We start from the raw sequence: 24,727 nt of genomic DNA, 5'->3' as shown, positions 1-24,727 counted from the left end.
CAAAGACGCAGGCCATCCAGAGGCTCAGCTGAAGCAGGGCAAGGTCTGGGACCTTGAGAATGTCATCTTAGGACGCTCTTCCTCCACAAGATAAACACCTGACTCAGAATACTAGATGAGTCTAAAGTTCACTGGGTTACCTCACATCGTGGAAAGCATTTGAATTGTGAAAGGGCTCTGTCTAATACCCCTTCATTATTTTGTAGCGTATGTGACATTCTCCAGGGAGCCCTACCCCAAAGATTTTGGGTGTCTTGAGTCTAAGGAACGCTTTGTCCTGAGACATTGTGTTAAAGGCATTCTGTAGACAAGGTTTCTTCCTCCTAGGAGATATCCCTCTAGTTACCAGGAGATTCGGCTGATAAGGAAATTAGATTGGGTCACCTGCCAGGGTTACCAGTTTTCTTTTCTTTCTTTCTTTCTTTTTTTTTTTTTTAAAGATTTATTTATTTATTTGGAGGAGGGTGGAAAGGAGCAGAGGGGGAGTAGAGAAGCAGACTCCCTGCTGAGTGCAGAGCCTGATGCAAGACTTGATTCCATGAACCTGAGATCATGACCTGAGCCAAAGCCAAAAGTCGGATGCCCAAATGAATGAGCCACTCAGGTACCCCTTCTTTTCTTTTTTTTTTTTTTTTTTTTAAGATTTTTATTTATTTACTTGATAGACAGAGAGAGATCACAAGTAGGCAGAGAGGCAGGCAGAGAGAGAGGGGGAAGCAGGCTCCCCGCTGAGCAGAGAGCCCGATGTGGGGCTCGATCCCAGGACCCTGAGATCATGACCTGAGCTGAAGGCCGAGGCTTAAACCACTAAGCCACCCAGGTGCTCCCACCCCTTCTTTTCTTTTTCTTGGTAGGGCTTACCCCTCCCCCAAACACATACGCCCGTGTGCACACATGCGCGTGCGTGCACGCACGCGCTCGCACACACACACACAAGAATGAATAGGTCACAAACCAGCTGCTTTAACTTCTTCCTCCTGGGGGGCAAAGATGAAAAAGACAGGCAAGATTCAGTGCCAGGTAGAAGTAAACAAGCTGACAGGTTTTTAATACAGACAGGACATTTATTAGCAGGGTCCCTGGTGATAAAGTATGCAGGAAGAATGATTACAAAAAGTTACCACTACATGGGTGCCTGGGTGGCTCAGTCGGTAAGTACGCAACTCTTGATCTCAGCTCAGATCTTGATCGCAGGATTATGAGTTCAAGCCCCATGTCGGGCTCCACACTGGGCACGGAGCCTACTTAAAAAAAGAGTCACCACTACAATAAGAAGTGTCTGGCTTGAAAAAAAAGTGAGAAACTTTTGGATTTGGGGAGTTGTTAGTTTAAAAAAAGCAAATTATAACTTCTGATTTCTCTCTTCCCTTTCTTTCTCTCCCTTGTGCTTCTACCTGGCTCCCCCGAATGCCCGCCATCCCCAGATAATCTTAGCTCTCCTGGGGCTCCTTCCTCACCACACTTAACCTTGTCCTTGCTCTGTCTGCCTACTTTCTGTACCCCTCCTCTTCATAGCTGGCAGAGATTCCAGAATGCAGAGTAAATGCCCCACAGAGGCAACGGTGTTTTCAGCTAAATATTGAGGTGTGTGCGCACACATGCGCGCACACACACACACACACACACAAAGGAACTTACAAATTTATCCACAGGATTTTCAGTTTAACAGAATTAATTGAAGTCATATGAGTTGAGTAGGGTCTGTGAGTTGTCATCCAGAACATAGTAAATACTTTTCTAAGTAAATTCAAATGATAATGGTACTCATAACTAGACTTCTTCATTTTTGGAGTAAGTAGACATTAGTTTGGATTACCAAAGGAAGCTTTGTTAAAATTAATTTTTACCTAAATTATTAAATCTAAAATTTAAAATTATTTTTGTTAAAAATAATCCTTCTTAGGTGTTTTAAAATTTCTGTTCTGATTATAAAAGAAGTATATAACCATTGTGGAGAATTTGGAAAGTATAGGAGAAAAAAATCATCTATACAAAATTCTACTCTGAGATAAATATTAGCGTACTATATTATACATTTTTCTGTATGTTTGAGATATTGTGTGTATATACATACATATAGAATTTATACTGTATGTACCTATAGATATGTACTATATATATTCTCTATATATAATTGTCTCAAAAATTCATATATATTATAATAAGTAAATAAATATTCTGCCTTAACACTGATGACTAATGCATCTTAGGTCTTTCGTCTTCACTTTTTTGCCTTTCCGATTTGTGCTTTCATGAATATTCTTTGCATTCACATCTTTTGTATTTGAGATTATTTCCTTAGAATTTTTTTTTTTTTTTTAAGATTCTGTACATTTATTTGACAGAGAGATCACAAGCAGGCAGAGAGGCAGGCAGAGAGAGGGGGAAGCAGGCTCACTGCTGAGCAGAGAGCCCGATGCGGGGCTGGATCCCAGGACCCTGAGATCACGACCTGAGCCGAAGGCAGAGGCTTCAACCCACTGAGCCACCCAGGCGCCCCGAGATTATTTCCTTAGGATAGATACTTGTAACTAGAATTACTGGATTAAATAGTTTACCCATTTTTATATATTTTGAAACACACTGCCCAATAGTTTTCCCTGTTTGTGAAAAAAATTTGTAACTCTCAATTGTAGTGAAGGAGCCCCTTTCCTCACACCCTGCCCAGCCCAGGCATTCTCCTTGTCTGCTGCTTCTCATAGATAATTTGGCTAGATAGCAACAGCAACACAACATTCATTGTTTCCTTGAGAATTCTTGAAGAGCTGGTATTATCTCCTAATTGATCCTTCTGTAAATTCTCTTTTGATATCTCTTATTCACAAGTGTGGTTTTTCTATGTTAATCTCTTGCTATTATTTGTATCAAACACTCCCCCCACCCACCGCTTGTTTCTTACTTTTGTATTATTATTTTCTTTCCTTTTTCTAGAAGAGTTTTGAGGTGGGGCATCTGGGGGGGTCTCAGTTGGTTAAGCATCTGCCTCAGGCTCCGGTCCTGATCCCAGGGTCATGGGCTCAAGTCCCACATGGGGCTCCTTGCTCAGTAGGGAGCCTGCTTCTTCCTCTGCCTTTCCTCCTGCTTGTGTGCTCTCTCAAATAAATAAATAAATACAATTTAAAAGGAAAGTTTTGGGTTTTTATTCAGTCAGATGATATACCTTTCTGTTGTCTTGGTGGTCTTTTAGAAGTAATGGTACATTTACCTGGGTTTAGGTGTCATGTACTGAGATTATGGTGTGAAAGCACTTTTTTAAAAAAATTTTTATTTATTTTTAAAATTTCTTTTCCGTGTCCAGAATTCATTGTTAGCACTCTTATAAATTGAAAGACACACTAGCAATAAAAGGAGCAGTGACTCATTAATCCCCATAATGTTGCCACATTTTGAAATTAAACCACTGGGCATAGTATTATCTAGATCAGCCCTGTCCAAGAAAAAAATACTGCAAGCCCCCCAAGTAATTCTAAATTTCCTACCAGCCACATTTAAAAAAGTAAATATAAATAGGTAAAATTGAATTTCATAGTATCTTATTTTAACCCAGCATATTTAGATTATTATCATTTCAATATATAATCACTATAAATCTCCTAATGAGGCATTTTATGTTCTTTTCTTTTTTTCCCTTTGGTATAAAGTCTTCAGAATCCCGCGTGTCTTTTACACTTAGAGCGTTTCTGTGTTCAGCCCTGCCACGTGTGGCTGCTGGTAAGGGAGCTGCACAGCCCTGGGCTGGGTGCTGAGGGCTGGCTGGGTCTCCGTTGTCTTCTAGATCCTGGATTCAAACAACCCGTCCTTAAATCTAAACTTGCCTCAGTACTTGGGAGCAACAGCCTTCCTCGTGGGTATATGCTGAAAGTCAATGAATCGGTCATTTCTACCTTGCCAGAAACTAAGTCCCCCTTTGCTCTCCCTGAACAGGAACGCAGGCTTATCATCCTTTGCTTTTGGTGACAGCCATGAATTGTCCTAGGACTTGGGGCTGGTTCCAGCTCCTTGATTAGGAATAACAATGTCACATGCAGACTCCAAGTCCCCCCCCCCCCAGTTCTTCCCACTGACAGCATTCGCCAAATCACACCCTGAGTCTGACCCTTCTCCTAACTCGGAAGCCGGAGTGTGCTGGAACCCCCCAAATTAGACAGAACTGACTTAAAATCTCATTGCTCGGAAGCCCAGTTGGTTCCATGGCCTTGCTGGCAGACTTCGGCAGCAGGAGCTGGGAGCTAACCTTTGGCTTAATCTAGTTAAAACCAGATAAAGAATTAGGTCAGGGGCCTCTGGCTGCAAAGCAGTCTGTTTCCAGAACCCTGGCAGAGCTGGGGAATGAAAATAAACAAGGAGAACTGGAAAAGCTTTGCTTGGCATTTATGTCTCATTTGTTCTAGGTCAACATTCTAGCTGTAGTTCTAGGTCAGAACACAGGAGCATTGCAAAGGGCAGTGGGACTGCATTAAAGCAATCAGGGTGGGGCGCCTGGGTGGCCTCTGCCTTCCGCTCAAGTCAGGATCCCGGGTTTCTGCGATCGAGCCCCGCATCGGGCTCCCTGCTCAGCGGGCAGCCTGCTTCTCCCTCTCCCACTCACCCTCTCTTGTGCTCCCTCATTGGTATCTCTCTCTCTGTCAAATAAATAAATAAATCTTAAAAAAAAAAAAAAAGGCAATCTGGGTAAGGAGGTGCCCCTCCATGGCTCTGCAGACTGTGACTCCCGGATGCTATTAGGAGTTTGAGGCTCCTGGTGGTCAGCCCAGCAGGCTGGTCCTAGACCTGGGGGTATCGTGAACCCCACCAGGCCCAGCTTTCCCTGGGATTCAGGAGAAGAGCAAGTGGATAGTTCTGGAAGGTCCATAGGGAGGAGCCCCAGACGTAGGTGTCTTACCCAGAGGTTTGTTCTTATGTCACTGAAGAGGTGGGTCTGATCAAAGTTGGAGAGAGAGAACTGCGTGGGAGTCTGACCTGCCCCTCCAAAAGGCTCCTTTCCATAAACCCAAGTCACCAACAGATGCTCCAGACAGATGAGCCGTCCAGGCAGAAGCGATAAAGCCAACCCCTGCTTGGAGCATCTGGAGGGCCCTCTGAGCCCTGAAGCCCCCAAGGACCTAAGGGCCAGGTCCCTGGGCCCCCCTTGGCCACCACTCCTCACTGCCCCTTCCTCCAAGGTCCATCTCCCTGCTGTTCAACCTTTCGCACGCCGAGGTTCTCAGCTCTGTCATTTGATCTTGTGCCATTTGGGGCGAGGGGGAGGCAGAGGGCTAGATGAGCGGCCTGGCTGTCTAGGAACAGTGAAATACGATTCTGTCTTTCCCACTTCCACACCGTATCTGGCAGGTGGAGAAAACAGGCTTTTATAGCCCTGAAAGAGGATGCCCCTCCTGGGTCAGTGCCCTTGACACTGTTGGGAACCAGCTGTGTTTAAAGGAGGCTTCTCTGTGTAACGGAGCGTGGCCTCTTTTCCTGGCCCACTCTCCCCAGCCTGCCGCTCGCACTGGAATCTGGTTGCCTGGTGTGTCCTCCCGCTGCTGGGCAGTGAGGAGCGAGTCAACAAGGGGTAGCCGGAGAACAGAGGAGGGGGCCTGTCCCTGTTCTGGACCCGAGTGGCTGTGCCAGAAGCTGCTTTTGGAATGCTTTTGTGTTCCATTTCTCTCCTTGTGTCCCAGTTTCCACGCTGGTGACAGGGAAGGACAACAGAGCGGGCTAAATTTGGGCCCAGTTGAGGGGCAGCTTAGGATACCAGGAGGAGCGTGGGTTCTGGAGTCAGACAGACTTGTGTTTAAATTTTAGGTTCTCCTGCTAACAGCTGTGAGATCTCAGCTGGGTTATTTAAACGGTCAGAGCCTCACTTCACACATGTCTCTAGAAAGGGCTCTACGAAACTATCACACTGGATTTTGTGCAAGGGACGGCACCTGCCACCCAGGCCGGCCTCAGCATCTCTTATTACTTAAAGAACCACATGCGAAAAGAACTTCTGAAATGTCAAATACTTGATCAGGCACAGAGTGCTGGAGGAGATGGATTATTTTGTTTAATTTCACCTTTCTCAAATTCATCATTTCCCCAAAACACAGAAATCAAAATATCTTGATCATACAAACCAGCCTTGTCCACAGAGGGCATGGACTAGCGCCCAAATGACTTTTTCTGATGAGATTTAGTGCCGGTTTCTAGATCAAAAGAAGCACTGAATCACCAGCAGAATGCAGCCTTTATGTGATTTGTCATATTCGTTTGAATTCAGTGAACCCACGAGGGGGGCAACACTTTGCACAGAGGATTGTGTAAGATGTGGGTGAATCCAGGTTCTTGTACCCAGGGATCCTACGGTCTAGTAGCGAAGGAGACATTACGAATACCTTTGTACCAGTGTCTGTACAGTAAACAGCTCTGCAACAGTTTTCATATAGGGGCTGAGAAATTTCGAAAGAAAAAAGCAGTTACTTGCAGTCGGTGGGAAAGGTGAAGGTGTCGGAAGGCATTTGAGCAGAACCTTGTCGAGTGAATAGGATTTAGCTGGCTCTTGAACGAGGAGGTGCGTGAACGTGGTGCAAGCCACGGAGGTGCAAGGTGCTCGGGAAGAGGAGGTCCCGCGGCAGGTGCACACTCCTGGGGCTGGATGTGGTGGGTGGAGCCTGGAGAATCAGTGCATGGTGAGCCTGCTTGGAATTGCAGCTTTATTCAGTAAGCACCGCAGCACAACCCAAGTGTTTGAGCGGAGAAATGGCCCAGCCTCAGCTTTAGGAAGACAGCGGGTTGGGGGATACTAGCTTCTGGAAGGAAGCAGAGGGACCAGTTTCTGCAGCTCTTCAGGCTCCATCAAGGCCGGGGCATGGCAGTAGTTTGGCAGAGGGCAGATCGCGGGAGCAGACGACTGGTTTGCATCGGGGTGAGCAGGACTGAGGGGAGCGGGCAGCAGGGAACCACGCTGGGTGGGCAGGAGGGCAGTTGCTGGCTCGGCCAAGGCTGGTTCTGGGTCTCACTGGTTCTGTAGCATGGCCTGGGCAGCAGCCCTTCCCCGTGGAGACAGCCAGAGGAAAGGGGCCAGTAGAGACCCTCAGCAGAGGCGTGGGGTCAGGAGGAGATCGGGGGTGACTGACAGAGAAGTAGGGACCACGGGGGGTTGGTGAGGCATTGCTGGGGGGTTGGGAATCCTCTGGACAGATGGAGATGGGAAAGCCCAAGGCAGAGGCTCGGGCAGAGTTGTGGGAGACGAAGAGGCGGAGGAGGAAGCAGGAGCTGCCAAGAAAGCGAGAGGGGGACGGAGGTCATCGGGAGGGTGCCCTGGAGAGGGAGCCGACCCAAATCTCAGATCTGCTGCTGCTCACTCCGGGCGAGAGACTGGACCTTTCTACGCCAGGCAGTGTCGGGATGGAGGCGGGTGAAGAGTCGTCGTGTCCTGCACCCAGTGGGCTCCGCACAGAGACGACTTTCTTCTTCCCTTTCCCACAGAAACCCAGAGAGGCCCGTTAGAAGGGGATGGCCGTCAGGAATCCATGCTTTAGGTAGGCCGAGGCTGAGGCCTTCGGAAGGGATGTGGAGCCCTGACTGTCGGGAAGGCAGTTTAGCGCTCTCTGGGGTAACATCTCTGAAGGGCGCTGACTGCCAGGGACTGGTGAATTGGCAGGGGACGGGGAGGAAGTGACAGCAGCAGGTGGAAGCTCCCCAGGGAAGCCTGGGCAGTGAGGAGGTCCTGGAGAGTGGGCTAGAGCTTGAGGCAGCAGCAGGGGAGACGGGCAGGGGACCATGGCTGCTTGGGTCAGCGAGTGACCCAGCTGTCCTTTTAGAAGTATGAGCTAATTCCTTCCAAAATCCTTTTTCTTGAATGTGGCATATGAGAGCTGCCCTCTGGTGAGGTCTGGGAGGAGGAAGCCCATCACGTGAGTGAGTGCCCTCGCCGGCGGTGGCTGTCCCGTGTGCTCTAGGGAGGACGTGGGTTCTGCATGAAGGCATCTTGCAAGCGTGGCAGAAGAGGGCTGCAGGCTTCCCAGGGACTTTTCCAAGGATGGGAGCTTAATGTGGCTGGCTTCCTTTTGGAATAAGAGGTGGGGCAGCGAGGGAGAGGAGCAGAGGAAGGACCTCTCAGGAAGTCTGAGGAAACCCTGGGTTTTTTTTTTTTTTTTTTTTTTGGTCTTGTTTTGTTTTGTTTTGTTTAACTCAGTCTTGGAGCCTGAAGCATAGTTTCAGAAAATTATGGGGAGTTTCATGGCTCTCTGTTGCAGACAAGCACAGTTTAGGCCAAAGATTTGACCTTTTCTCCGTGGTCCTCAGAATCTCAGACCTTTGCAGGTTAGGCCACCCTCACCACCCAACACCCTGCGCCTTGGAGGGAACGGTTTTGCCCATCTGGCTCTCCTCATAGAGGACACGGGGAGGAGGTGGGCAGGAGGGACTGTGGGGAAGAGAGGGTTGAGGCAATTGGGAGCGGTGGGGGTCCTTTCTGCCTGCTCTGAGGTCCCCAAAGGAGGGACTGGAGCACAACTTCCCAGCGAGCCAGCCCTTGAGAAGGATGTTGCTGGGTTTGGTAGCATCCTGGGAATACGCTGTCTCTAGAAAATGTCTCTCCCGAGACTTCAGTTATGTTTTCTTGGTTCCTCCTTGGACACAGCTGTTCTGGCTTCAGGTTGGTTTCTTCTCTGACCAGCTGTTCTTCTGGGCTCTTCCTCCATTCCTTTCCTCCCTTTGCACCTGCCAACCCATCCCTTCTTCCTGTTTTAGAAGGTGGTGTGGACAGTGGCACCGTGCGTTGGCCCCATAGCCAGGCTGCTGGGATGTGAAGTCCCAGGTCTCACTTACTAGTGCACACGGGGGCAAGTTGTCTCAGGTTCCTCATTCTTGAGATGGGATAATCCTATTCATCTCCCAGAGTAACGCACGTATGGGAATTACTGAAGTAAATACATGTAAAGGGCTTAGAGCAGAGCCTGGGAAGAAGTAAGTGCTCTATACATATTATCTCTATCTACCTGTCTCTCCTTTTTTGTAAATGCCTTGAGATCCTTTTGGATTTTGCCAGCTGATACAAGAAAAATATATTATATTGAGAGAAACTACAGAAATCATATCTCTAGAGGACGCCTGGGTGTCTCAGTCAGCTAAACTGCCCTCAGCTTGGGTCATGATCCCAGGGTCCTGGATGGAGCCCCAAATCGAATCGGGCTTCCTGCTCAGCGGGAAGCATGCTTCTCCCTACGCTGCCACTCCCCTTGCTTGTGCTCTCTCTTTCTCTGTCAAATAAATAAATAAAATCTTTTAAAAAAAGAAATTACATTTCTGGATATTTAAAATTATATACAGTTGGCCTATGAACAACATGGGTTTGAACTACACAGGTCACTTACACAAGGAATTTTTTTGATAAATACAGTACAGTACAGTACAGTACTGTAAATACATTTGCCCTATTTTCTTTTCCATATTATTTTAATAATACTTTCTTTTCTCTAGCTTAGTTTATTATAAGAATACAGAATATAATACACATAATATATAAAGTACGTGTTAATCGACTATATCTTCTGGTCAACAGGAGGCTATTAGTAGCTCAGTTGTTGTTTTAAAGATTTTATTTATTTGTTTGAGAGAAAGAGACAGAGATAGTGATGGAGAGCATAAGCGGGGAGGAGATGGAAGCAGACTCCCTGCTGAGCATGGAGTCCAATGCCAGGCTCCATCCCAGGACCCTGAGATCATGACCTGAGCCAAGGACAGACGCTTAACCAACTGAGCCACCCAGGTGCTGGGTAGTAGTTCAGTTTGAGGGAATAAAATTGGATTCTTTACTTTATAGGAGGTCGGCACCCCTAACACCCAAGCTGTTCGAGGCTCAACGGTGGTATATTTCCTATAGAAATTATTCCTTCCAGGTCCAGTGATGAAGAGCTCATCATCTTACAAAGACTTCATTTGAAAAGAACGTTCTGTCTCCCACTGATCTTGCTCCTTGGGGGTTTTTCTATCTGTTAGTCTTAGTCCTGTATTTTGGGTGTATATAGAGAGGAGAAAAGAAGAGGACTCCTTCTTCCATGCAGCAGCTGCTGAGGCTTGAAGGATGCCCTTACCATACTCCCAAAGCCCTGTGGTTTGCAGATCTCCCAGCCAGGCTGCTGTGACCTAACCATCTCGTCTCATCTTGGTCCCTCTCCCGGCAGTGCTCCTGTTGGTCAAGATGCCTCTTTAGGCAGCTCCCCCAGGGGTTCTAGGCAGAGTGCAGAGATGCTCATGATGAAGGCAGTATAATATACATCAGTTTGGGGGGCTACATCTCATGTCTTTAGGGCAGGCTTCATGTGCTATTTATTTTGGGAAGCCCAGACCTGTGCTTGGCACAAGAGAAATGCAGACTGAATGTTCCATTTTGGGTGGATTTGGAGCTTTTAGTTGAGTCAAACCCTAGACCTGTCTTGGATCAGAACTGCTGTATAAGTGGGTCCCTTGTGTCCCCTGTTTCAACCTCACAGTAGGATATATCTCCATTTAGTCCTAATAAATTCCAGCGTATAGGTTTTATTTCATGGACCTTATTTGTTGCACATTTTTAACTCTTGGTTCTCTCCTGCCATGTGTTCGCTTCCTCTCCCACCTCCGTGGCCTTTGATTTCATGAAGTCCATGATAAAAACGATGATGAGGCCCCCACACCGAGCCCTGTCCTGCATTACTGAAAACCTTTTTCCAGACTGACATCAACAGTTATTGTTCAGTGGTTGCAAAACAACCCTCGTCTGCATCACCCATCTCACACTTCTCTGTGAGAAGCAAACATGAGAGACTCTGTTAGCAGATATACGCCCCCCACACTGCCTGTCTCTCTCTGATTTATCTGATATTTCCCCCCACAGAAAAAAAAGAAGGAATACTAGAGATGCAGTCCATATGATTTTTCTATCCTTTGGAGAATCTCTCTTCATTGTAAGTAGAAGATAACACGAGATGATGTAAACAGGCAAAAATGGAAAGAAAGAGATGGCAGTTAGCAATGTTCAAAGGATTCATTTTAGCAAGAAGCTGTCACTTTCAAGGAAAAGTATTGGGGTCCCATTCACTGGGCCATTTCCTGATGTAGATGTTTAACTTTTGTACAAGGCAATGTTGTTAGAGCCGGCGTGTCAATGTTGCATTGAAGTGGAAATTCCCGAAGGAAATCTGTGGTGCGTGACACATGGGGGTACTTAATCATTTCTAATGGTGATGCTAGAAAGAATGATGGGGAAGCAAAAGGTCTTTTTTTTTTCTTTTTTTTTTTTTAAAGATTTATTCACTTGAGAGAGAGAGAGCACATGAGTGGAGGGGAGAGGGAGAGGAAGATGGAGACTCCCCACTGAGCAGGGAGCCCGATGTGGGGCTTGATCCCAGGACCCGAGATCATGACCTGGCAGATGAGTAACCATCTGAGTCCCCCAGGTGCCAGAAGCAAAAGATCTTAAGGCATTTTTTAGTTATCAGGCACATTAAGGAACATATTGTAATTTTTAGGGGACCATTTTCTATAAAAAAAATGTATATACATTTTTAAAAGATTTTTTTAAAGATTTTATTTGACAGAGCAAGCGAGCATGAGTGGGGGAGGGGCAGAAGAGAGAGAGAAGGGTAAGTTGACTCCCCACAGAGAGCAAAGCCCAACAAGGTGCTTAATCCCAGGATCCCTGAGATCATGACTTGAGCCAAATTTGGACGCTTAAGTGACTGAACTGCCTTTAAGGATTCTAAAGGCAGTTTAAGGATTCTATTTTTAAGTAATTAAGGATTCTATTTTTAAGTAATTTCTACACATAATATGGGGCTCGTACAACCCCAAGATCGAGACTTACATGCTCTACCAACTGATCCAGCCAGGCGCCCCCAAATATATATGCTTATTATAATTTTGTGTCCGTCTACACAGATGGGAAAGAAAGTCATGTTAAAGAAGGATCTGGAACTTCATATTCTGATACAGAACGACTGCTAAAACCTATTAAGTGAAAAGTGCAGAATATAGTATGCCACCATTTATGGGGGAAAATGGAAACATTCCTTGTTTATACCCTGATGGCTGGGAGACAAGGCCTTTATTTTTGGATTGTGGATCATATGAACATATTCCCTAAGTTAAATAAGCAAACAATAAATATGCAAGAAAAAGGAACCTGTGTTGAGGTAGTAACAATAACTAGTCATTCTTTCATGTTTCCTTTTTTAAAATTAAGTGTGTGTGGACTTTGGAATTAGGTTGGAATTCTGTCTTGACAGATTGAGCTGCCATGTTGAGCATGAGGGAAGTAATATTAACTCATGCAAAATTTGGGAAAGACTCTCTTGCAGATCAAATACAATAAGGACCATTTCTTAAAGTTCAGTTGGTGATTGTCTGATTTGGGATATGGAGTGAAAACAAAGAAGCAGATTTAAGCCTGGGTACAGGCAGCTGCTTCTTCTGAAAATGGTTTTTGACCATTCAAGAAAGACAAAAACTAGGGTATCCTAATGTTTGGGTTTCAAATGGTGAATAGGTTTTGACTCAAAGTTATTATGAATCAAAAGTCAGCTTGAACTGCTCATTAGATCCAGCCAGAAAGATTCTATGTGTGTTTGTAAATAAGGGAGTTGAGTGTTTCAGTCGATGGTAGCTGGAACCCTCTCCATCAGATCTTTGGAAGAAATTAGCCGATGAGATATAAGCATAGCCAATCTCCTGTTATAAGTACAGTCTTGCCCCAGTGAGAAGCTCTGCTCTGATGGACAGAATTCAGAGGAGGCACTGTAAAGCAGTCCCCGGACCCAGAAAAGGAATGCTTTTGTATCTGTGTCATCGCCTGAGTCACTTAGGGACAGAAAGATCGAGCCATTAACACCCCCTTCTCTGTAGACCATAACCTCACCCAGCCAAATAAGTCTATATGCTGAATGTTTTCCCCCAGGAGCAAGAGGTAGGAAAGCACGAGACTAATATTTTGTATGGTAGTCATGATTTCCTTTTTGTTTATGTACTCCGTGAGTGCAGTTTGTAACATGAATCTTTCGGACGCGAGGACCAGAGAAAGAACTCCCATTGTCTAAACCTAAGTGGAATTGTCTTGGATGACAGAGAGTTCCAGAAGTAGGACTGACTTCAGATGAGATAAGATCCTGAGATGGTAATGTCCTTAGGCTGTCTCTTTCTCTCTCTCTCTGTGCTGCTTTCACCTTTGTCCTCCTCTGAGGGTTGACTTCTTCCTTAGGCTGACTCTTCTCAGGGTAGTCATGGTGATGGGAGCAGTTCTAGCTAGTTCTAGGTTTTTTACCCTCTCACTGCATCATCCAGGAGAAGGGAGAACATCTCTCCTAGTCACTCTCAAAAGCCTCACAGTATTAGCTACATCTCCTTCGCTGAGCTGGGTGAGGTGTCCATCCCTGCCCCAGTAGGGCTGTGCTTACTGATGTGAGTTATTAGATTTTAAACCTGGCACCCCTTCAAAGGATTCTGATTTCATCAGCCTGGGAGATGGGTCTCATGCACTGGTATTTTAGAAATGCTCCCTGCATGATTCTAATATACAGCCAAAGTCGAGTGCATTGGCTTAAGTCAGTTGGTACCAACTTTTAGAGCTGGGAATGTAACTGTTCTCAAAGGAAAATCTGAATAAAGGTGGCAGATTGATAGAAAGGGAAAACAGATATCAGGGAAGCAGACATCAAGTATGTGTCTGAGGCAGACATTTTTGTTGCATACGTATTTGCTGCCCTGGTGTCCTTATCACATCTTTCCTCCTCGCTATCAGAACCTGGCTTTTGTGGGGAGCATCAAGGTGCCAGCCCCAGTGGCAAGGTCATGATTGTCCACATACTGTTGGCAATTTGTTTCCCCACTTTTCCTGTCTCCCTGGCGATGAGAGAAACCGAGACAGAGAGGGAGAAAGAGAGAGACAGAACAACTAAATTATTCTTTGTAGCAGACCATACAAAGAAAGTTTCAAGTTAATACATGAGAAATTGGGAATGTGAGCCCGATACTTGGAATTATGGAAGTAGCTATCAGAGGAAGAAGGAGGAGGAAGAGGAGGAGGAAGGAGAAGAAGAGAGCAGGGGTGGGAGGAACAAGGAAAAGAAATGTTCAAATGTACTACCAAGGAATAAGACAAGAAAAAGAAAATGGGAAAGCAAACTTCATTTTCATTTTAGACCCTTCTGTTCTCTTTGGGTTTTTACTTCTGTGTAATTGTATTATTTTTATGACTTAAAGATAAACTGATTGCTTTTGAAATTGTTTCTAAGAGCTTAAGATGACTTAAAATATATGTAGCATCTTGTTTGAGTCCATTCTCTAAATGCAGACATTGCCTTTTTTAGCAAATGTGAAGTACTTTTTTAACAGTCTCGTTCATCCACAGCCTCACAGCAATACAGTCCTCTGCTCTGCCTGTCTTTGTGTTGCCTCAGCCTTCTTACCCGGCTTGAATCTTGTGGGCCAACAAGCAGAGAGGAGAAACACCTCAAGAATCCGGTCTACATGCCTTCAGTAACACACTTTCACTCACATGTCTTTCACTTGGACTTGGCTCCCTGGTGTCTTATGCAATCAAATTGGCACTCTTTCTCTTTTTCTTTTCCTTCCTTCCTTCCTTCCTTCCTTCCTTCCTTCCTTTTTTCTTTCTTTTTTGAGAGAAAGAGAGAGAGAGTGGGGAGGGAGGGGAAGAGAGAGAGAGAGACAGAGATATGAAGTCTGGCTCAAACAAACTTCATGCTGAGTGGAACCCCCCAATGTGGGGCTCCCTCTCATAACCCTCAGGTTATGACCTGAGCCGAAATAAAGAATTAGACTCTTAGCTAGCAGCCACCCAGCCGCCCCCCTGCATTATTTCTTTTATTACACCCTTGCTAATTGACTTCCTGTTTCAGGCCACTGTATCATGATGAGCCACAGTGTATTACATCAGGTTTTAGCAAAAGACAAACAAAAGATTATTTTAGAAAGTAAGACTTCAACTTTTGATATCTAATGGGTTGGAATTTCAACTCACTTATGAAGGGTATTTAATTGGTCTTTGTTATTTTTTTATAAATCTATTTATATATTTTAGGGGGGGCGAGGGGCAGAGGAAGAGGGAGAGTGAGAATCCCAAGTAGACTCTGGGCAGAGCACCGAGCCCAACGTGGGGCTCAGTCTCAGGACCTCGAGATCATGATCTGAGCTGGAACCAATACCTGGGCAGTCAACTGATTGAGCCACCCAGGCGCCCCCAGTCTTAATTTTAAAATTATTTGTCTAAGAACAAAGTGTGACAATTTAAAAATTGTAGGACATCACAAGACTTGATTTTCTCCAGTAGCAGAGAATAGGTGAGTTAGTTTGTTTAGCCATGGGTAAGATTTTATCCATCACCATTTCTCATTTGTTGCATTCAGATGCCATTCGTTGGGGTCATATGTTAAAGACAAATTCAAATTCCCCTCTTCATTGATTTTATCCAAAACCAATTCTAAGCAAACCCTACCCACACTTCTACTGGTTTTAGAGCTTTTAAATTTTCCACAAAACTTCCAGATCCTTTCATATGCGATTACCCATGACCATTCTGTCAAAAGATGACAGTAATAATCCAGATATAGGAAGTGCATGGCTTTAGTCCATTAATTTTAACAGCACTTCCCATGCACCCAAGTCAGTCGATGCTTAATTGGCTGGGTGGAGGGGGGGGCGATGCACGTGGAGATCTGTCCTTAGCAGATTTTTTAATGTCATAGTGTCACTTCTCCATCAAATGCTTTTTTCAGAGTAACAGATACTGAAACAGAAAGAATTTGTATGACATGCAAACGTTGGAATTTAGGAATAGCAAAAGAGCTGATAGATGGGCAGCAAGAGGAGGAAAATTAAAAAAAAAAAAAAAAAAAGTCTTCAACTTGGACGACCCAGTGAGGCTGGGTCTCTGAAAGGATAGGATTTGGCTACTTTGAGCTGAGCAGACAAGTTCTGGGGCTTCAGCCTAAGAAGCCAGGACAGAGGCTCAGAGACCTTGAATCACAAGTTAATGAAGCCACCTAGTGGTTTGTTACATGATTTAAAGTTGTGTGAAGACAGAAAGTTATCTGTGGATTTTTTGATTGTGTGGGTTTCTCCAATCAAGTGTTTCTGAAAGCCCCATCACTTTCCATTTAAGGAGGGCTCACTTCACTGAGAATCAGCACAACACTGCTCTGTGTAATAATTTATTTATTTACAATCTTCTTTTTAGCAAAAAGCACCAAAACAACACTCATGAAAAGACAGTGAGAGAGCACAAACCAGAAGATGAGAGAGAAAAAGCGTGAAAAAAGACATAGAAAGGAGCATGAAATTCTGGGCGTTCAAAAATGCTTATGAAACCCTTTCAACTTTCTGTGAAAGGGCTCTGTATTTCCACTTAGTGGAAACTGGTCCCTTATAAAATTCAGTGTCCAGAATGGTGAAACAGTTCTTAGGAAAAGTCTAAAATTGTACCTGACACTAAGAGCTGAGCACTTTTTCTTCTGGAGGTCTTCCCAAATGAGATGCTGCCCTCAGTCCTCATCCGGAGTCTTGGAGGATTGTTTTTTAACCGTATCCCCTCTGACTGGAGGAGAATGGGCATCACACGTCCCTTTCAGCACTTGTATGAACACATGTGTTCCTCAGAATAAGCCCATGAGGTCGGTAATACAGTGTCCCCATGCCACACACGAGGCCATGAGACAAAGTTATGAACTTGTGTAAAGCCAGGCTCTTAGGAAATAATGGAGCCGGGACCCAGACCCAGGCAGGATGGCTCCAGCAGGCTTGTTTTTTTTCCAGAATGCTCTACATTGAATGGCCAATGTGGTACAATAAGACCCATCCAACGAGAACAACAATTGTGGAGGTTTCCCCCCAACTTACCCACTCTGTAGCTAATTATATGTATCATGCCCTGAACATGATGCTCAAGATGGGTCAGGGTTGCATATTTCCAAGATGACTCAGTTAACTTTGCTTTCTTCCAGGGCACAGGCTTTATCCCAGACCTCCGTCACCACACATTCGTGCCCACACATGTTCACACGTGCCTTTGGTCCAAAAAATAAACAGACAAAAACAAACAAACAAACAAACAAAAGCCCTACAGAAGACCAGGAGAGAGTCCTCAAATTCCCCCACTTACTGGCTTCTAAAAAAATGGCTGAAATCAATGCCTTTTTGATGGCCTGTCCTTCAATACAAGATCTAAAATGTAGTTGTAACAAAATTCCCTTTATTTCACTGATTTTTCTTCTCAAAGTGGTATCTATAAATATTTGTGAATGGCAGCTAAATGGATTTCTCCTAGCCAGTCATGAAGGCTGATTAGCAACGAGCAAGGTTGGGCTCAACAGGAACTATAGGAAATGGGTGTCATCCCTGAAACATTCGCCCTTAGAGGAGTCAGAGTATCACACACTTGAATCTTAAATTGAGCATTAAGAATGATGTTCTTTTGGGTGCCTGGGTGGCTCAGTGGGTTAAAGCCTCTGCCTTCGCTCAGGTCATGGTCCCAGGGTCCTGGGATCGAGCCCCACATCAGGCTCTCTGCTCAGTGGGAAGCCTGCTTCCTCCTCTCTCTGCCTGCCTCTCTGCCTACTTGGGATCTCTGTCTGTCAAATAAATAAATAAAATCTTAAAAAAAAAAAAAGAATGATGTTCTTTGAAGCTGTGTGTTAGAACAGTTGTGTGGTTAATGTTTTTGCTGATAAGAAAAAGTATACTCTAAAATGACTGTTCTGTATAGATAAGGCTCCTTAACAAAAAATGCCCGTGATATTTAAAAGAAACGCTTAGCTTAATAAAGATTCTGATGCTTCTGAAAGATTCAGTTTCTGTTTGGAGACCAATGTGATGGCCCTACTGCCCATAAGATTGGAGTTTTGAGAATGGTAGCTTTTTAGCAGTTCTGAAAACAATTCTGCCTGAAAAGATTTGCCTTGTTGTGTGAATCTTATTGAAGCAAAAGAGAGCAGTGCTGGGATACGGTGAAGAAGACGCTGGCCAGGAAGCCAGAAACTTGGGATTCCCAGGTCTACTGTACTCTGATAACAAAGGAAGAGATAAATTCTTGGTGTGTGCTGTGTGCCGTATTTCTCATGAACTTTGGAGTCAGACCTGGATGCAAATACCAATTCTGGTACCAATTAGCTGGATGGTATTGGATGCCCCAGTTAATGTCTTCGGGCTTTAGTTTCTTCAGGGATAAAATGGCTTTGGTCATACATGGGTTTTAGTAGGGGCTCACTGAATGTGGGTGTGTGCCATTCTACACCTTTAATCTTTATAACTGTCTGGAATGAAGTCATCCCTTTCCACACCCCCACTTCACAGATAAGAGCATTGAGGCTGAGACACCGGGAACAGGAAGAGTTTAAGGAACATCGCCTGCTCCAGGCTGAGGCCCTGGAGATGGGAGCCGTCGGATTCCTGCTGACGCCTTCTCACACGTGCCCTCCTCTCCTTTCAGAAAGGTTTTGAAGCCTGGTGAAGAGGAGACCCACCTGTTTCACTCAGTGTCCATTTGGGCATTAGAGAACAGTGGACGGCAAGGGGTGAAAATAAATCTGCATTTTTATTTTCCTTCAGGAGTGGCAAAAACTCAACTACGATATCTACACCCTGCGGCAGATCCGGAGGGAAGTGAGAAATAGATGGAAACGTATCTTAGAGGATTTAGGTGAGTCTGAGAGTGACTGAGAATGGTACAGATAGCCAGGGGTGGTCATTCCTCTTCCCTTTCTTCTTCGAGATCTTCTTCGAGCTTTGTATCAAAGGCCAGAAGACACATCAGCAGCTGACTGATTGGAGCTGTTCTGTACGGGTTACGGTCCCAATCCTGTGCTCCTTGTATCCTCCAGCATAAACATCTCATATTTCTGTTCCTACAAGCCTGTGTCTTGAGGACATACTTGGCCATGTGCTACTCCCATCTGTGCTCAGCGCGGAGTATCCCAGGCAGGGGAAGCATGCAGGCACCACCACCGGATATTTCTGGCGGTGTACATCATGGATTGAATTAGATGAGCGTGATTGGCCAGTTAGGAGGTGCTTGAAGATGAGGCAGGTGGAAAGAAATGTTGTTTGTATGAGAGAGAGCAAAACTCAGTGTGGACTTTCGGAAGGACTCAAAGCTGGGAAACCTTCCAAGTTGGGACATAGACCTGTGGCATCAAAAAAGACATTGGGCGTTGGTTTTTCTTAAGTCGGCTAGAGTCATGATACAGTAAACGTGGCCCCTCACCTTGGAAAATGACCTTGTTTTCGTATTTAAAGCATGAATGTATTGAGTTCGAAGTCTTCCATCCTTCTGCCTTGGAAGAGAACAGAATCCCTTGGCCTCATACCTGTTCACAGGTTGCTGGCATCACTCCCCATTGCTCCGTTGGGTTACGGTGGGATGGACCCCTGCCCTCTTGACTCACCACTCTTGTGACTTAATTGTCTCCTTCTATAAAGTGAGTTAGTCCAGGCAGGTATGAATCTCTCAGTCTTTCATATTTTAGGGTGAGTAATTTTTTTTTTTTTAACAAGACTATTGCCTCGGGGGAAAGAATGTGGGCTTGGAGAAGTAGAAGCCTGGAGACAACCACTTTGCAGGTCCCAAAATGCAGAGGCAGGTAGGGGAAGAGGAAGGAGTAGGAGGAGGATTTCAGTGCCAAAAAAAGAGGTGGGAGTAGCAAGCTGTCAGTGGGTGAGGTTCTGAGACTTAACTCGGAGGGAAAAGTTAACGAAGAAAATGAGACCAGAAGAAATCTCAAAAGAACTTTAAAGACCCTGCCAGTCACACTGACCTGGGAAGGAGTGCGCGGAGCAGGGCCTTGGCTTCTGACGTTTGTTTGGAGTGCACATCTGCGTACCTTCATTTTTTTTTTTTTAATTTTTATTTATTTATTTGACAGAGATCACAGGAAGGCAGAGAGGCAGGCAGAGAGAGGGGATACAGGCTCCTTGCTGAGCAGAGAGCCCGATACGGGGCTCGATCCCAGGACTCTGGGATCATGACCTGAGCCGAAGGCAGAGGCTCTAACCCACTGAGCAAGCCAGGCACCCCTGGGTACCTTCTTAATCTCCTGCAGGATGGCCATTTCTTATCGATACTGTATTTACAGGAGGGGTAAAGTTTTATCTCTGTAGGTTTTCTTTTCTTCTCCTTTTTTTCTTTTATTAACATATAACGTCTGTAGGTTTTCAAAAGGAAGCTGACTCTTTGTTGTCCGTGACGAAACTCAGCACCATTAGTGATTCTAAAAATACAAGGAAGGCTCGGGAGATATTGTTAAAACTGGCTGAAGAAACCAGTATTTTTCCAACAAGCTGGGAGCTCTCGGAGAGATACCTCTTTGTTGTGGTAAGTGGAGATATATATATATATTTTTTAGGATTTTATTCATTTATTTGAGAGAGCAAGTGGGGGCTGGGGGAGGGGAAGAAGGTGCGGGAGAAGCAGACTCCCTCCTGAGCAGGGAGCCCAACATGGGGCTCGATCCTAGCACCCTGGGATCATGACCTGAGCCAAAGGTAGATAGATGCCTAACTGATTGAGCCACCCAGGCACTCCAGTATTTTTTAAGTGCCCTCATTTTGCTTTAAGTTTTTGCTTTACTGTTATTCCAAATACTCATCATTCCAGCACCACCACAACACCACAGTTTGGGGAGATAGACGAAGCTGGCATCTTATACGCTGGTTTCCAGAAGCCGACAGCATCAGAACCACCTGACGGGCTTTAAATTTTCAGATTTCTGGATTGCACTCAGCCCTGTTGAGGCTCAGGTTGTGGCTCAAGAATCCGTACTTTTCAACCACTTCTGCTATGCAGCCAGCTTTTCGAATCATTTGTAGGTCAGAGATGTGAGAAGCATTGTTAATATAACCTAAGATTGGGAGCCTGGGTGGTTCAATTGTTTAAGCAACTGCTTTTGGCACAGGTCATGATCCTGGAGTCCCGGAATCGAGTCCTGGGAGCATTGGGCTCCCAGCTCCATGGGGAGTCTGCTTCTCCCTCTGACCTTCTCCCCTCTCATGCTCTCTCTCTCTCAAACAAATAAATAAAATCTAAAAAAAAAAAAAAAAAAAAAAAAAAAAATATATATATATATATATATATATATATATATATGACCTAAGATTAAAAAAGAATTTGAAAGGGACTCTACTACGAATGTGGAATGTTTCTTGGGTAATATGAGTAAAGGTTAGGGACATCTCTAAATTTGTTGAGAAAAACTGAAGCAATGTTTTACTTGTTCATGATTATTTTTAGGGTGGGTATTGTTACTAGATTGGTTTTCCCATCAACATGGCTGAGTTCCCATCTTGACAATGCTTGTATGTTTAAATCTTCGGCAGGACCGTCTCATTGCTCTCGATGCAGCAGAAGAGTTCTTTAAAATCGCCAGTCGAACTTACCCCAAGAAGCCAGGAGTCCCAAGCCTGGCGGATGGCCAGAAAGAACTGCACTACCTTCCATTTCCAAGTCCTTAAAGGACAGTCTAGGAAGCAGAATTGGGATCCCCTTGCTGGTACTCAACAGCCAATCCAAGTTGGACAAATGCATATAGAAGACAGTAAGCAAGTGGAGGGACTAGCTAAGTGAAAAATCATTCTAAATCCTACAAAAAACTAAGGGTTTGGAATATTTGGTCTTCAAGAGGATGTTATGATAAGAAATGTTTGGGTTGTGTTGAAACACACTTGGGATCTTGCATCAGGGATATGGTCACTGGGATCTTTCCTCCCAGCTGATTAGATTTCAAGAACCCACTGTCCCCATTTTGGTTTTGGTTGTACAACAAGCCTATTGGGAGAGTGGGATGTTCTAGGTAAGAAAACAATAAGACTGATAAAGCTATCATTGAGCCCAAATATGGACTACTGAATTTTAAATAATCACTATGTAATATAAGCTAATGCTAAAATAATACCAGGCATCATGTGACTTTTATTTGATTTGGAAGCTCCTTCAGAACCTTGCAGGTGTCAGAGGCATCATCTTGAGTATAAGTCAGAATTCTTCAGAGGTTCTAATGTAGCAGATAATAGGAATATCTAACAGGGCTGCCCAGAAGGGACTTCCAGATAGATCAATCCCATGTCAAAAAGCTCTGTCCTCAGTGGTGGGACATGCATCTTAAATTCTTAACATTATCAATACTTGATTACCTCATTTTGGCATCTCATCCATTTCAAGACCTCAAGGCCATGGTATGTTATCTGGGCTAGCGTCTAGCAACTGAAACATTTGACCTCCACTTCCTCCTGTTCTCTTTAATCTGCTTCTGGCTCAGCGGCAGAGTCACACTTGCCCAGAGACCCGCAGTGCAGACTTGCAGCTCTGTTACACAGAGGGTCATTGCAGGACTGTCTTCTGGATTTTCAATATGGAGCAAAGCTGCCAATACAACTTGCTTCTCTCCACAGACTGAGAAGTCCAGCCTCGGAAGTTACTTGCCACTCAAGCAAGGAGCTTGCCGGGAAATGACTCCTGGTTCACATTATTGAGTAGACTTTCAGAACCTGTCAGATGTATTGGTAGATTGCTGAGAACACTGGCAATATTTTTACTCCTACAGACTTTGTTCTTCTGACTTCAGCTAAAGGGTAACTTGTCTTTAGTTTGTTCAGGGGATGGTGACTTGAACACTTGCTGACCAGCTCTTTTAGTAGTATATACAATGTTTGAAATATTTCTTAGAGGAAGATACATGTTCTTCATTTATTAATCCATTGCAGATCAACTTAACTGACATGTTTCAGGAAGATTCTTTCTAGTATAGTAAGTAAGCCAAAAGTTTTATTTTTTATATTTAATGCTTAACTTCTCTCACACATTGTTTAAAATTAGCCTGCAGACGATTTCCCTCACTACTGTAGGCTCTTGCGAGATAAACGTACAAACAGTGAAACAAATAAATAAAAACAAAACTAAAAATAAACAATAAATCTTTCTAAATCGTATTGTTTCCATGTCTGTCCTTGGAATTTGTGTTTTGTCTTTCTGCCTTTTTTGCATCTTTGGAGAATTAATTGTAAACATTGTCTTTATTTTTGGTGATGTATGAATAAGGATAAGAATGTCTCTATGAGTATAAGAAACATGGAATTATCCAGGAATTTTTCCTTGCAGGGAATTAAAAAGTTTTCCTATTTACTTTTCAGCTGGATGTGTGTGATATTTCCAAGAAATAAGAGGAAACAGATCATTCTTTCCATAATCCCTTTAAAATAAAGGGTAAAGAAGCTGATAGGCAAATGGGTTTAAGGACTTCCTCCCCCTTGTCCTAAAGCAAGTCAAAGGGCAGATCTGTGCTCAAGTCCAGGTGATACCACAATACATGGCAGGCTCAAGGATGATTGCTGGACCACTCCAGAGCTCACACAGGGTTCGGCAGGACCCGATCGACAGATGTGCTGGCGGCTGGAGGGTTTTCCTACTTTCTGAATGTCTCCCTGTTGACCACTGTAGTACTTCTCAAAGGTTCATCTGTTTATGCACAGTGCTTTCAGATGGTAGAGATGAATGGAACTTTCCATATTAAAAGTTATTTATTTTAATGTGCTCCAGTGGGGAAACCCTGGAGTTTGCTGATGTCCTGCTTCATGGATATTATGGCAGTAAACAATCAAGTATTCATGTTTTCTTAAAGGGGGCACCTAGGAAGGCACAGTGGACACGCGGAGCAAGGTGATCAGGAATGCACTGGTGAGGGGGAAGCCACATCACTGAGGAGCTCAGTGAGAAGGCTTGTGGTCCAGATGCTGTTCCAGAAGTGGGCTCACTAATAGCAATGCAGGGGACAAATAGGGGTCCAGGGGCAGTGCTTCACTGGCAGAAGCAAAGTGGACACAAGGATCATAATGAGTGGTCGGGTCTGAGGGTCCCTGCAGAGAGAGTTGGAGATGGTTAATAGAACACAGCATCCCTAGAGGCGGAACAGAGGGGTGACCAGTAAGAATATTGCTCAAGCTATACCAGCGAAAGATCTCCAAGAACGCTGACCAGGAGATAGATGGGGCACAGCTACCCTAACAGAAAGTTATGATCTCTTGATAGGTTTCCAGACCCTGGCTATTTTCCAGATCCAAAAACTAGTGACCGGAGGATGGTCTAGATCCCCACGAGGAGGTCTTTGCAACACCACTGCAAGTATATACAGCAAAGACTTCCCTAGTCCTTCCTCAAAAGGACCTACAGTCATTTCCCTGGATAACTGTACACTGGGGAAAAGTGTGTACAAAAACACTCTGAGGATGTAGGACACAATTTCCAAGTTGACACAGATACTCACGGACAAGAGTATCATGATAGTGTGCCTTGGAGAATGGAGGTCTGTAGGGTTTATGGAGTCCTAGTCCAGATCTAACACAGTAGTTCCACTGAGTCCATGGATCTATCCAGTGTTCATCTCCCCACGTCCAGAAGAAATTATTGGGCTGAATGTATTTGGGACTTGGCAGGACCACCATTTATTTTTTGGCCTCTGAGTTAAAAACTGTCCTAGTAGGAGAGCTTAGTGGAAAGTCAAACTGCTCCAGCCCCTGGCCATGACAGTAAACCAAAGTCAACACTGCATCCCAGGGAGGTGGCAGAGATTAGTGATGCCTTTGAAGACCTAAAGTTTGCAGGACATTGGTCTTGACCATAATTCCATTTAATTCACCATGCTGGCCCCTCTGAAAACTAGATGGATGCCAGAGAATGAAAGTGGATTATTGAAAACTCAACCAAGTAGCCACTGGGCTAGATGCGGAATCTTTG

The 24,727-nt window shown here is 44.7% G+C and overlaps 1 protein-coding gene across 1 annotated transcript in view; it reads left to right on the top strand.

Annotated features, from left to right (window-relative positions):
* MREG (melanoregulin) overlaps positions 1–23,119 on the top strand; it is a 60,635-nt gene extending 37,516 nt beyond the window's left edge. The window contains exons 3-5 of the mRNA XM_045078720.1: positions 18,556–18,646; positions 20,154–20,317; positions 21,319–23,119. Of these exons, the coding sequence (XP_044934655.1) occupies positions 18,556–18,646; positions 20,154–20,317; positions 21,319–21,453 (390 nt within the window). The 3' untranslated portion in view covers positions 21,454–23,119. The remainder of the gene's footprint in view (positions 1–18,555; positions 18,647–20,153; positions 20,318–21,318) is intronic.
* The last annotated feature ends 1,608 nt before the right edge of the window (positions 23,120–24,727 follow it).

The sequence above is a fragment of the Mustela putorius genome, unplaced genomic scaffold (genome assembly GCF_011764305.1).
Source record: "Mustela putorius furo isolate JIRA1106 unplaced genomic scaffold, ASM1176430v1.1 tig00000275_pilon_pilon_pilon, whole genome shotgun sequence".
NCBI lineage: Eukaryota > Metazoa > Chordata > Mammalia > Carnivora > Mustelidae > Mustela > Mustela putorius.
Note: the sequence above shows the minus strand (reverse complement) of the source record. Positions and strands in the feature narration are given on the sequence as shown.